The 12,222-nt window shown below is 51.8% G+C and overlaps 6 protein-coding genes and 1 non-coding gene across 7 annotated transcripts; 3 read left to right on the forward strand and 4 right to left on the reverse strand.

The window, feature by feature from the left end:
* Positions 1–400: 400 nt before the first annotated feature.
* BU25DRAFT_456324 (uncharacterized protein) lies at positions 401–1,989 on the reverse strand (the record flags this gene model as incomplete). The annotated part of the gene is made up of 3 exons (XM_033710014.1): positions 401–974; positions 1,051–1,454; positions 1,519–1,989. The coding sequence occupies 3 exons, from the start codon at positions 1,987–1,989 to the stop codon at positions 401–403; spliced, it is 1,449 nt and encodes a 482-aa protein (XP_033564089.1).
* Positions 1,990–3,342: 1,353 nt separating this feature from the next.
* On the forward strand, positions 3,343–4,506 carry BU25DRAFT_387936 (ClpP/crotonase). Its single transcript, XM_033704453.1, has 2 exons — positions 3,343–3,705; positions 3,761–4,506. The coding sequence occupies exons 1-2, from the start codon at positions 3,380–3,382 to the stop codon at positions 4,329–4,331; spliced, it is 897 nt and encodes a 298-aa protein (XP_033564090.1). The 5' UTR covers positions 3,343–3,379; the 3' UTR covers positions 4,332–4,506.
* On the reverse strand, positions 4,078–4,999 carry BU25DRAFT_408503 (HIT-like protein). The gene is made up of 3 exons (XM_033705834.1): positions 4,933–4,999; positions 4,801–4,883; positions 4,078–4,743 (listed from the first exon to the last, which is right to left on the reverse strand). Exons 1-3 carry the CDS (start codon positions 4,964–4,966, stop codon positions 4,459–4,461), a joined length of 402 nt encoding a protein of 133 aa, XP_033564091.1. The 5' UTR covers positions 4,967–4,999; the 3' UTR covers positions 4,078–4,458.
* A 188-nt stretch (positions 5,000–5,187) lies between these two features.
* BU25DRAFT_489318 (uncharacterized protein) lies at positions 5,188–6,082 on the reverse strand. The gene is made up of 4 exons (XM_033711414.1): positions 6,040–6,082; positions 5,715–5,994; positions 5,475–5,661; positions 5,188–5,423 (listed from the first exon to the last, which is right to left on the reverse strand). The coding sequence occupies exons 1-4, from the start codon at positions 6,069–6,071 to the stop codon at positions 5,197–5,199; spliced, it is 726 nt and encodes a 241-aa protein (XP_033564092.1). The 5' UTR covers positions 6,072–6,082; the 3' UTR covers positions 5,188–5,196.
* A 120-nt stretch (positions 6,083–6,202) lies between these two features.
* On the forward strand, positions 6,203–7,243 carry BU25DRAFT_408505 (Metallo-hydrolase/oxidoreductase). The gene is made up of 3 exons (XM_033705835.1): positions 6,203–6,348; positions 6,401–6,413; positions 6,465–7,243. Exons 1-3 carry the CDS (start codon positions 6,265–6,267, stop codon positions 7,208–7,210), a joined length of 843 nt encoding a protein of 280 aa, XP_033564093.1. The 5' UTR covers positions 6,203–6,264; the 3' UTR covers positions 7,211–7,243.
* A 149-nt stretch (positions 7,244–7,392) lies between these two features.
* On the forward strand, positions 7,393–7,488 carry BU25DRAFT_t42. Its single transcript has one exon. It is a non-coding gene; the product is annotated as a tRNA-Ser (tRNA).
* Positions 7,489–10,109: 2,621 nt separating this feature from the next.
* On the reverse strand, positions 10,110–11,974 carry BU25DRAFT_261054 (ATP-dependent RNA helicase-like protein dhh1). Its single transcript, XM_033701727.1, has 2 exons — positions 11,763–11,974; positions 10,110–11,639 (listed from the first exon to the last, which is right to left on the reverse strand). The coding sequence occupies exons 1-2, from the start codon at positions 11,877–11,879 to the stop codon at positions 10,218–10,220; spliced, it is 1,539 nt and encodes a 512-aa protein (XP_033564094.1). The 5' UTR covers positions 11,880–11,974; the 3' UTR covers positions 10,110–10,217.
* Between the last annotated feature and the right edge of the window lie 248 nt (positions 11,975–12,222).

Below are 12,222 nucleotides of genomic sequence, written 5' to 3' on the forward strand. Positions count from 1 at the left end.
CTGAAGACCTCCAAGGCATTATTTGACTGAAGTTTAAACCAGAAACGAGAAGTTGCAGTGACGTCTAAGGACGTTGTAGATTATCGAAGAGGCTGGGTGTGGGGTTGTTGACGACCATCCGAGGTATGTTTGCGGCCGCCTGTATGCAGTCGTGAATGTGCGAATCTAGTTTGACCTGCCAACACATATTCTGGAATGAAGCCTGAAGACTAAGAAAAGCTTGAAAGAACCCCCTCCATCGTACTGAATAGTATTCCCAATGGATTACCCATCGGGCCTCACGTTGGATCCCATATCAGCCAGGAGCAGCGTACGTGCTGTGCATGCAATAACAGCCATCTGTACAGCTCCAAAACTCATCCGTGGGTAAGAGTTCAAGACTCGGTTTACCGGACGCCTACTAATGATACATCTTCCCAGTCTTCTTCAGGTACCACCGCCAATCATCCACCCCATTCGGCCTGACCACCAGCACTCTCTTCAACACGTCCTTAACGAACGCCTCCGGCATATCGTCCATCATCTCCAGCTTGCCAACATCATCAATGACGATGAACGCATGCATATCGGCAAGCAGCTGTCGCATAGGCGAGCCCGGATTCGTGCCGTTGTACACGACATCCATCACCGAGCAGAAGGTAAGCTTGCGTGTCCAAACGTGTATCGTGACGAAGTATTCCATAATATCATTCCTATACGTGTCATCCAGGAGCTTGTCGCGGAGGACATATTGCTCGGCAAGTGCAGAAGTACAGCGCCAACCTTGGTTTTGTCGCTGTCGATGGTTCCGGTTGGGAAGTTGCCGTTGTAGGGCCAATGGATGTAAGTCGAAATGATGTCCTTGAAACTCGACTTGGGATCCCATGAGAGCTTGTGAGAATCTCCGCGCTTTTGGAGGTATGTCGGATCGCACGTGTTCAGGAAGTACCGGGAGCTCCGGCTTAGGACGAGCTAGTGGACGTTGTTGAATGTGCCTTTCTCTTTGTCAGTTTGGACTTTGAGGATGGGACCATGGTCGCTGTTGATTTTATAAGCTCGTTTTTCAATGACCAAGGAAGGGCGAATATCTTGACAGTCAGTCGTCGAATGTTATTGACATGGGAGAAAGCCTCATGGTTGAACGGTGGGAGAGGTGGTAATCCGTGAGATTTGGTAGCCTTCTTGGGGGTGGAAGGGCCTGGTACAGCCGTCGTCTTCGACATCACATCCTGCTCTGCCTCAGACAGGAGTGATGGATCTGGCACGTCGGTGGAAGCTACTGCCGCATTCTCATGACCAATCTTTGCAGTGGTTGCCTCCGTAGCGATGCTCTTCTTAGGAGGCTCTGGGGCAAACGACCATGTAGATACCAAATGAATCAGGCAGCGATTTTCGTTCTGATTGCCCATGACGATGCCAGCCGTGGCCGATTCTGGCGTGACCGAATCTTTCGACTTCGGTGCAACGTTGCCGCTCTGCGTAGCCTTTCTGAGGCTTTTTGCTGATGAGCTTAGCCTTGGATGGATCGGGAACGGGTACCCCCGCAACATCGACAGCGTATTCGGTGACGTCTTCGTTGGTACGGTCCTTGATGGTCTTCGCTTTGGACGAGTCTGGCATGACCACATCTGCGGAGTTCGGTTCGGCATCATTATCTTGAACGGTCTTGTACGTATCTTTCGGGCTAGTGATCTTGATCTTGGGTGGTGGTGGAACATCTGTCCTCGTGGTCTTTGAGGGTTCTTCGCTTGCCGCCGGTGTAGAGTCGTCCGACATCGTATCGCCCTTCGACGATTCTGCAGCGAATGTATCCGTGGACTCTGCTGCAGTCTCTTCTTTGGCGGCACCAACAGTGTGCGGCAAGACAGATGCACCAGGAACGTCGTAGACAGCCTTGGTCACATCTGCCGCATCCGGTTCATCAACATGCCTTCCCGCTTCGAGGTCGACTGGTTCGGACTTTGACGCCGTCTGTGTTTTCTTGTTCTTCTTTTCCTTAAGGTCGTTCATATTGCTCCATTCGGACGTGGTTGTGTGTTGGTTGGCAAACTCGATTGCCTGATCAGATGAGTTGAGTCAGAAACCGCTATGGTTGAACAAGCGGATAGGCGGCGGTACGGAGGTAACCGTCTGGCGGACGTCGCTATTGTAGCGTCCAGGGAGGCTGGGTGCAGGCAGAGTGAGTGCCTGATTGCGAGAAGTCGATTTCACTGTCACGCAGTGCACAAGGATTATCTGTATCGAACGAAACAAGGGGTAAAAGATACATCCATGACTTGGTCAAGCCTAGGAGCGATTTCCTGCGATACAATGCAGCAATACGCCCGCAGCTGACTCCAGCAATAAAGTGCCACCATGTGCATCAAAATTCTTCATCATCAGTTTCGTTATTGTCTAATAGAACGCCACTTTCTTGCAACTGCTCAACGTACTTCGGATAAATTGGACTTTCGCCAACGTGACCTATGCTTGACAGAGGTCGGCTGAGCGGCTTGATGCGACCTTCTGGATGGGCTGCTTGCAACTGCCGACAGAGGTTCAAACATCCTGATCCTTGTGAGGGTTGCTGCTGGTGTGGCTTGGATTCTTCGGCTGGTCTGTCGTCTTGCTCAACGATCTCAATGTCGCCGCCATCCCATAGCACGGGCTCGGCGCATGCGAAGATAAGTGTCTGCAGGCGAGGTCATATTGTCCGGAATGATCTAGCAATCGTAGCATCATCGTATCGAAACCCGTTAAGCTCTAGCGTACGCAGCCGAGGAGGATGAAGGTCTGGGAGAAACCAATCAAGAATGCACTCATGTCGATCTGACATGGAGAAATCTGTGAAATGGATGTATTCACCGCAGTTGTACTGGTCACCGATATCCAGGTATTCAAGGTTGGGCATCGAGTTGACGGCTTTCTGCCAGTATCGAACGCCCGCAACGCTACCAGTTGTGTCGCCATGCCAATCACGGCTGCTGTAGGTACCTGTAACACGTACAAGATGCGCTAGATTAGCAATCTTCAGGCCTTATTTTTGAACCGGGTCGCAGCCACACGTAGGAACTAGAAAAGACACAATCAGCTTTCGAGGTTCAGCCGGCAAAGTTTCCAGTTCAGGAGCCGTGTTGCCGACGTCCTTCATCGAGACATGCTTCTTAGTCGATGACCCTGCATAAGCCAAGGGTTGATACGTCGACAATGCGTTGTAATGGTCGGGAAGCGGGATGGCTGTGCCACCGAAAGTAGCAGTTAGACGGAGAAAGCGCATTGATGATAAGGCTGAAACAACACCTCGGCTCAGTGGCCCGCTGCTAGCCTCAAGCTACCCCAGACATTTCGTCTGAATCGAACAGAGCTCTTGTTTCGTCCAACTCAATTGAACCTTGAACGAGCAATTCCACACACCCGCAACATGCCATACTTATTACGACCGGGCTCGAGGCTCTTCGTCCGCCCAATCCAACGCTGCGCATACTCCAGCGCGCCATCGCCCGTAATCAACGTTGTGAACTATCCGGCACCGCATTCTGGAAACATTCGAATCCTTTCCTTGAACCGACCTGCCGCGCGCAATGCAATCTCAAGACAATTGCTCTCCGAGCTCAACCAGCAGATCACTAGCATACACAACGAAGGACAGACAGGACCAACCAGAGCTCTGATCTTGGCTAGCGAGGTCGACACAAGTTTCTGCGCAGGCGCAGACTTGAAAGAAAGAGTTACATTCACCCAAGAAGAGTAGGTTCCCAACTACCCCTGTCCACACAGGAACCCAGACTAACCAGACCCCCAGCACCGCCAACTTCCTCACCTCTCTCCGGAGCACCCTAACCTCGATCCAAACGCTCCCGATCCCCACAATCTCCGCCCTCGCAGCCCCCGCATTCGGCGGCGGCCTCGAGCTCGCCCTAACAACACACATGCGCGTCTTCGGCAGTACGACAACCGTCGCACTCCCCGAGACACGACTCGCCATCATTCCCGGCGCAGGCGGTACCTACCGCCTCCCCGCGCTCATCGGGCTCGCACGCGCGCGGGACATGATCCTCACAGGCCGCCGGGTCGGCGCGCCAGAAGCGTATTTCCTGGGTCTTTGTGATAGATTGGTGGAGATTACGCCTGAGGAGCAGGCGAAGGAGGGCGAGGCGAGGAAGAAGGTGCTGAACGAGGCGGTGCAGCTTGCTATCACAATATGCGAGGGTGGACCTATCGCGATCCGGGCTGCATTGGCCGCGGTCGAGGGGTGTGTGTTGGGGGAGAAGGCGGAGAATGCGGCGTATGAATTGGTTGTTAAGACGAAGGATAGAGATGAGGCGTTGGCGGCGTTTAGGGAGAAGAGGAAGGCCGTCTTCAAGGGGGAGTGAGTCCGCAAGTTTCGAGAAGGAAGAGAGCACGTTTTGTAGCGAACGTCGTGTTTGTGAGCGGAGCAGACAGACCAGTAGACCATCAAGTCCGCTTCCATACTTCACTACATGATCACGTAACAGCTCTCTACATCTTACTCCTAATCTCCTCCAACAACTTCTTCAATTCGCCCGGATCCGCCTTCTGCGTCGGCCATTCGATCCCCAACCCTTCCTGCCTATTCGGCTTGGGGATCAAATGGAAATGCACATGGTCGACCTCCTGATGCGCAATCCTTCCATTGTTCTGCAAGATATTGTAGTCTTCGACGCCCTGCGCAATGGCAATCTTCTTCGTCACGGACAGCACCTCGGAGAGCTGGTCGTCGGGAATGTCATGCAGCTTGGCGCCGTGGTGTTTGGGGATGATGAGCTACACACACACCCAATTAGTATGACTTTGGTAAGTTGAGATTGGGAGGGGGCATACAGAGTGTCCTTTGCTCAGGGGCCCGATGTCAAGGAAGGCGAGTGTCTTCTCGGACTCGAAGATCTTCAGGGATGGGATTTCTCCTACGACTTGTCAGGTACACACAATGGGACGGAGATGGTTGGTCTGTACCCTTGATAATCTTGCAGAATATGCAGGCGGCCATTGTGGTGCTTACTGTCGTGGTGGGTGTGACGTGATGGTGGAGGGAGAACGGAGCTGTCGATGTTGACCCGAGCTTCAGCGGGCTTGGTGGGGCATGGCGGGGTAGCTCGGACGAGATATTGGACTTGAATTGGCGATGTGCAATAATAGTAGCGTGGATCTTTTACATGTTGATAGGCCTAGATATTTGTTTTTATGTCTTGACATCTATGGTTCTAAAATCCCATACTGTCATGAAGACTTCGCCCATTTCCATGCATCGCACTCAAAGTTCGCATACGTCCTAAATTCGTTGCTCAGGCCTTTGGCGTGCTTGATGTCGTAGTCTGTAGTCTTGACCCCAACCTTTCCGTACAGTTTCCCAGTGATGATGCTTTCCATTCGCTCTCCCGTACAGGCAATGATTCGCACAGCATCAAATGTCCACCCTTTGGCTAGCCATCGGACTGTCAAAGTAGCTGTAAATCGTCAGTCAAGTTTATCCTCGTACTGTGCAAGTATATACTGACCTTTGGTCTGACAATCATCACTCAGGAAAGGTGGATCGACAATAATGCGATCAAAAGAGCCTTTGAGTTCAGCAGGTAACTGTATCGCTTTCTCGAAGTCGTAGTGTACGAACTCCTTGAAAACGCCAAATCGCTCGTCAATCTCGAGCAACTTGACCTGTGGTCTGCACTTATACTCTCCAGACGCCTATACCTCATTAGCCTCATCAAACCAGTCAACACCCCCACTCCACAGCTTACCAGCAAATTCTTCAGCTGGATAAACGCACTCGGCGCAGACACAACCGCAATCCTCGTCTCATCCGTCGCGCCATCCAGCAGCTGCCTCGCAAGCACCGTGGCAGTCTCATCGCTGTACCAGAACTGGCTCACATTCCAGTCTTCGGTGAATGCATCCATGGATAGTTTCCCGTCGAAGTCATCTTCAGCCTGCGATTTGAGAGCTTCGAACTGCTTTTGTCGTGCATCGCGCTCGCCGTAAAATTCTTTCAGCGCGGAGAGAGCGTCGCCTGACAGCTGTCTTCGCTGCTTAGCAAAGAGTCACATTTGAAGAGTAGGGACGTACGGCATTTCATCGTCGGAGTCGTCGATTGGCATCTTGACTTTGTAAGGCGATTTTATGTGGTGTCTCGAAAGGGATAGTCTACACTTCCGTCATTTCTTCTGGAAGCACGCTAAGATAAGCGCGTGCCGAGGTAGTGATTGCGAGGAGCTGCGACAGGTTGAGGTGAACATGTCCCCGCGCTTGCGATGTATTGTGAAGTTCACGAACCGCAGACTGTATTCGAAGATGTCTGAGCCTTTGGTGCCTCTTCCTGATGTGGAACAGCTCAGTGAGCGGGTCGTCAGGGTTCTCGGTGGGAATCCTTCGAAGGTGAGCGAACAGCGTGCTTGAAGTAGTAGGTCGGAGCTCTGACAGCCTTCAGTTCACCCTACAAGGTCCGCTGCAATCCTTCGTTCAGCCTGTGGTTTACTGAACAGCGCACGCAGGCACAAACACATACATCATCGGCACTGGCACAAAACGGTTGTTGATAGACACTGGCGAAGGCAAGGAGGCATGGATACAATCACTCAAGTCCACATTGTCTCAGCACAACATCACAATCGACAAAGCCCTCCTATCACACTGGCACCCCGACCACGTCCAGGGAGTCCCCGACCTCCTCGCCCACTCTCCATCCACCAAAGTCTACAAGAACAACTCAGACGGCAACGATGAATGGCTCTCCATATCCGACGGGCAGACCTTCTCCACCGAAGGCGCCACGCTGCGCGCCTTCCACTGCCCCGGCCACACCACAGATCACATGGCCTTCATCCTCGAAGAAGAGGACGCCATGTTCACAGCCGACAACGTGCTGGGTCAGGGCACAGCAGTCTTCGAAGACCTCGCAGCGTACATGAAAAGTCTGGACAGCATGGCCAAGCAATTCTCCGGCTGCGCATACCCCGGTCACGGGCCCGTCATCGACAACGGGCCTGCGAGAATTCGTGAGTATATCAAACACCGCAAGCAGCGTGAGCAGCAGGTGCTCGATGTGCTTGCGCAGGAGAGGAAGGAAGGGTGGACGAGCATGGATATTGTAAAGGTCATTTATAAGGATTATCCGCAGAACTTGTGGGAGCCGGCAGAGAAGGGTGTGATTCAGATTTTGGAAAAGTTGAGGGGCGAGGACAAGGTTGTGAGGAGTGAGAAGGGGACGTGGGCCTTGAGTGGGAAGGCGAATCTTTAGGTAGCCAATGATTTACGATAGACTAACGACGCCGCCGCCTTAACGCTATGATGAGATGCCGCCAGCTTATTCTTAGATTTCGTTCAATATTGGATTGCGCTCGCAAAACACGATAGCAAACTGTGGTGTCTTTATCTTGCGATATAGGTTTAATTAACATTAATTAGTTCTATCGATTATTGGACAATGTGCCAGAGTGGTTAATGGGTTAGACTTGAATCTTCTGATTTAGTCATCTAATGGCTTCGGCCTCGCAAGTTCGAATCTTGTCATTGTCGCCACTTATGCATTGGAAATGACCTTTCCAGAACACCAATATTATTTTTTTCTTTGCAGCTTCCTTCGTCACAACAGTGGCGCTCTGTGAGGTCGACACGCTTTTTGCACGGGTTCCCGAATCAATGGCAGCGCCCTCGAGCTGATATTGTCGCAATAAGACGAGTGGCAGAGGTGCAAAATTTTAAGTCTAGGGACAGCAACAGGTCAAACTCCTCCTTCCTTTGCCGGCACGAAATCCCAGAAACACTGGAACATTTAGCGTTCTCAATCACCCAAATCCGGTACCAAACTGCCAGCGTCGCATGCCCATGTTTGGAGACTTCAACTGTAAATCTGTCAGGCTTAAAGGAAATTTGGTAGTTTCACGACCGAGATCACTTCCGCATTATCTTGAGAGCATTTAGCCAGACTGGCTGAGCTGATATTAGTATTAGTATTGAGTGCTACATACTTAGTACTGTAAATGTGTTGTTTCTTTCAGGCTCTCCACATTCAGCAGCTCATCCTAAGTCTACTCTATCACCATGTCCTCTCAAACGTGGATGCAACAGTTGATGCAATTCAGCGACCCGAACGCGAGCATCTTCATTGATTGGTGACAGCTCTAACGAACCTGGCATGTTGCCTGGGTTCATTATGTTGTTATGGCTGTAGAGGTAAGGCTCATCCGCAGTCTTCTTGTCTGCGCGCAAGCGGATCTGACAGGCACTTTCAGCTTAGACTTTTCGTTAAACTACTGCTTCTTACACCGTACGCACTTACACATGCCCTTGCACTTATATACAAGGTAATGCTCTTCTAGCGCCTGCCAGTCCTTGTTACTAAGAGCTAGATCTCCCTTCTAGTCATCACCTTCGTACTTATCAGTGGGTTTAAGGACCGGATCAGGTTCAGCCAGACGATCGAGATTAGCTTAACGCTGACGGGTAGAGCAAGAGGAGGACCGCGTGGGAAAGGGTCAGCGGCAGCAGCTTTTCGGTAACGTCTGCGTCGCTGTCCATTGTCAACCTATGCTTGCTGAGCATATGGAGACGCGATTTACCTGACTGCTACACAAACCCTTTGTGGCTTGTGCGCCGCCGGCGCGGCAGGTCCTGCAGAGCTGCGTTGCACCAATAGATGTAAAATGCATGTACAGGACTCGGTGGATCGGGATATGGCACATTTGAAGAACTGATTGCATGCGGTCTTATCAAAGGACGCTAATGTTCAGAACCCATCTATCACTTGCTGCCCTGATGGCAGCCTCGCCAAACACTACGCCTCATTCGTCGTCTTCCTCAACTGAGGCCTTCTGCTCACCTGATAGCCTCAACAACCGCCGCTGGAGTTTCCCAAACAACGTCTCAGCGCCTTCAAGTTGAGTGCAAAACTCAAGTTGAGTGCAAAATCTTTTCGTTGCTTTTTCGCTGTCATCTTTCACTGCCATCCTCTTCTTGGTATTCTCAATACTTGGAAGTGCCACTCGAGCTGCAGGAATCGTATTTCACGATTTTCGCAGAAACAAAGAGACGCGTGGAGCGGCAGACACGACTTTGTTGAGTTGGAGGTGAGCCGTCTCGTGTGCCAGCTTGTTGGACTTGCCCGGCGACGTGGACAGCGACCAGCAAGTACATTATAATGAAAGTAAGATCCTGGAAGCAGTCAGTATACCGAGGGCAAACCGTGTCACGGCATATGCATCATATCACAATCAAAGCTCGGAGGTCAAGGGATACATATTGGCATTGATCTGAGCATGCTGAGCGCTAACTGTCCATAGCTCGTAGATGATCTCCTTGTGTTTTTCGGGATTTTCGTATGATTTACTGTATTTGATTTGGGTTCGTTCTACTGAGCTTTGCTTGAAGCACCGGCAGTAGCACTTCGAGGTTCGATATTGCTTGACGAATGCAACAAACTGCAAAGCTCAGACTGATCGGGTAGACAATGCCAAAGCGTGATGGCAAACGTCATGATCAACGTTGAAATTGAGCCGGGAAAGTGGCGCTCTGAGGGCGTGGTGTCTATGATGGGGGAGTAGAACCACAGGGCATGTGATGATAACCAGCGGGAAGCCAGTTGAACGGGTGTTGAGAGTCGACATGGCCGCGTCGTAGCCACTAAGCGGTAAATGTTGCAGGGGCTGGGTGACGCCAAATCGAGGAGGCAGTCAAGTGACTGATGTTAGTCCAGGTGAACTACAATTATCCAGTGGATGTCGAGTGTAAACGATAGTCGAACAAAGAACGGTGGGACTGAAACGCTGGCCCATCTCTATCAAAAAGTTCGAACTTTTGAGAACCTCCACAAGCCTCCGGTGCTGTAGGATGGAGAAAGAGAGTCGAAGAAAGGAAAACAGGAGGCACGCGACACGCTCCGGAAATGAAGACGTGAAGACCAAGCCACCAAAGACGCAAGTCGGCAAGACCAGCCGACCGACAGACAAGCACAAGATCCGGACAGACCATGAGATACTGTACAGACGGTCCAAATCGAGAACTCCAGATGCGCCGATGATTCGATCCGTCATGCCCGAGAAAGAAAATTCAGGTATCCCGTATCGAGTCGTCGGAAAGTGATAGCGTAATCATAACATAAAGAAACAACTCCGAGGTGTGTGCATCGAAAACTCCAATGCAACCTCCTGGCCCCTGTGCAAAGGGAAATCGTGACAGGATATTGAAAATGAGATGTCAAGGTCAACGATAACTGCGCAGTCAGCCTATCGCACATGCCCCCCAGCTTCCTAAGCTGGCCCGGCAGGTGGTTGCCTGGGGTTGCGTTGCGGGTTTTGACCATTCTGACGCTGCTGGTTCTGTTGGATTTGCTGAGGAGGTAAATTCTGTCCCTGCGAGGGGCCACGGCGCGGTCCCTGGAACTGTCCACCACCGCCACGACCGCCGCGGTAGCCTTGTCGGCCTTGAGCCCGTGCCATGCTGCCATCACCTTCCTGAGGTTGCTCTTGGCCTTGAGGGCGTGGTTGCGAGTTGGAGATAGGACGGGGAATCGTATCGGGCGACTCGTAAACGTAGAGGTTCTTCTCAATGACCTGGGGAATGGGCTGGATCTCAGTACCGAGCTCTTGCTCAATCCTGTACAGGTTGAACCTGTCCTCCCAGTTGATCAAGTTGATAGCCAGACCCAGGTGTCCAAATCGACCAGAGCGGCCAATGCGGTGCAGATACGTCTCGGCATTCTTCGGGAAATCGAAGTTGATGACAACATTGACAGCCTGAATATCAATACCGCGAGTCAACAGATCCGAGCAGACAAGATTTCGACACACGCCGTTCCTAAAGTCATGGAACACACGGTTACGGTTGTGCTGAAGCATCCGGGCGTGCGAGTAGAAGCAAGAGTATCCAAGCTCAGTAATCTTCTTGGCCAGTAACTCGACACGGTTGGTGGAGTTACAGAAGATGATCGATTGGTTGATCTGCAGCTTGTTGAAGAGTGTGTTCAAGCAGTGCACCTTCTGCTTCTCCTCGACAAACGCGTAGTACTGAGTAATACCGCGGAGGGTCAGCTCGTCCATCAAGTTGATCTCGTAAGGGGAGTTCATGTGCTTGTCCTTAAAGTCCTTGACTACAATGGGGAAGGTAGCACTGAACAGCATGACCTGCCTATCTTTGGGGTGGAATCCAAGTAGCTGCTCGATGACGGGCGTGAACTCGGGAGACAAGAGCTTGTCAGCTTCGTCCATGACGAACGTCTGGCAAGCTGTGAGATCGGCTACGCCCTTGCCCGCAAGATCCAAGATTCTGCCAGGTGTTCCAACAATGATATGGACGGGTTCGCTCAGTCGGATGATATCATCCTTGAGCCCTGTTCCGCCAGTGGAAACCATGACGTTGATACCCAGGTGCTTTCCCAAGGTTTTGCAGACCTGTGAGGTTTGGAGAGCCAGTTCTCGGGTAGGTACAAGAATGAGCGCCTGTGTCTTCGGGTTTTTCGGGTTCACGCGTTCGAGGGTGGGAATGACGAAAGCCGCAGTCTTTCCGGTGCCGTTCTTCGCTCGCGCAAGGATGTCTCGCCCGGTTAGAGCAACAGGAATGGTCTCTTCTTGGATGGGCGATGGCTTCTCGAAGCCTGCCTCGAAGATCCCCATCATAAGCTCGCGCTTGATGAAGAAGTCCTCAAACTCAAGGCCTTTCGTCGCAGTTACATCCTACACCGGACACGTCAGCCTACGAGTGCACATGGGTAGAAGGAGGACTCCAATTGCTCGCTCCCTATCGCGACTCGACAAGCGAGAGAGGATGCCGGGCCAAGTGCCACTGCCTGTGCTTACCTCAGTCTGTGGTCGCGCATCTTTCGCCGGAGCTGTCAGCCCTTCCTTCCAATTGGCTTCTGGTGATGCATCATTCAGCTTGGTTGCTGCTAGCTGGTCGGTGATTTGTGAGGTCATTGTGTGATATCCCACTTGAAGTGGTGGGGTCGGTCAAACGGTGGGTGAGGTGAGCGGTGGTAGGCGCGATCGACTAGGCGCAACAACAGCGACAGTGTTGGACAGCGATAGTGGTGGGGTTAGTCGTCCTTGAAGGCTCGTGGGATAGGTGGTCGAGAGAGGTGGAGCTCGACGGGAGGTGGTAAGAATGCCTAGTCACTTGCGGCAGCTATAGTTGGTGTGCTTTCGTTTGTTGTTAACTGTCTCAGTAGGAGAGCAGTGTCGACGGGGATGATGTCGTTGTTCGCGACCAGAAGCGGTCTTAGACGTGATAGCCGTGTGTGTCTTTCGCGCAAAAGAAGGG

The sequence above is a fragment of the Macroventuria anomochaeta genome, assembly GCF_010093625.1.
Source record: "Macroventuria anomochaeta strain CBS 525.71 unplaced genomic scaffold BU25scaffold_8, whole genome shotgun sequence".
In the NCBI taxonomy this organism is placed as follows: Eukaryota; Fungi; Ascomycota; class Dothideomycetes; order Pleosporales; family Didymellaceae; genus Macroventuria; species Macroventuria anomochaeta.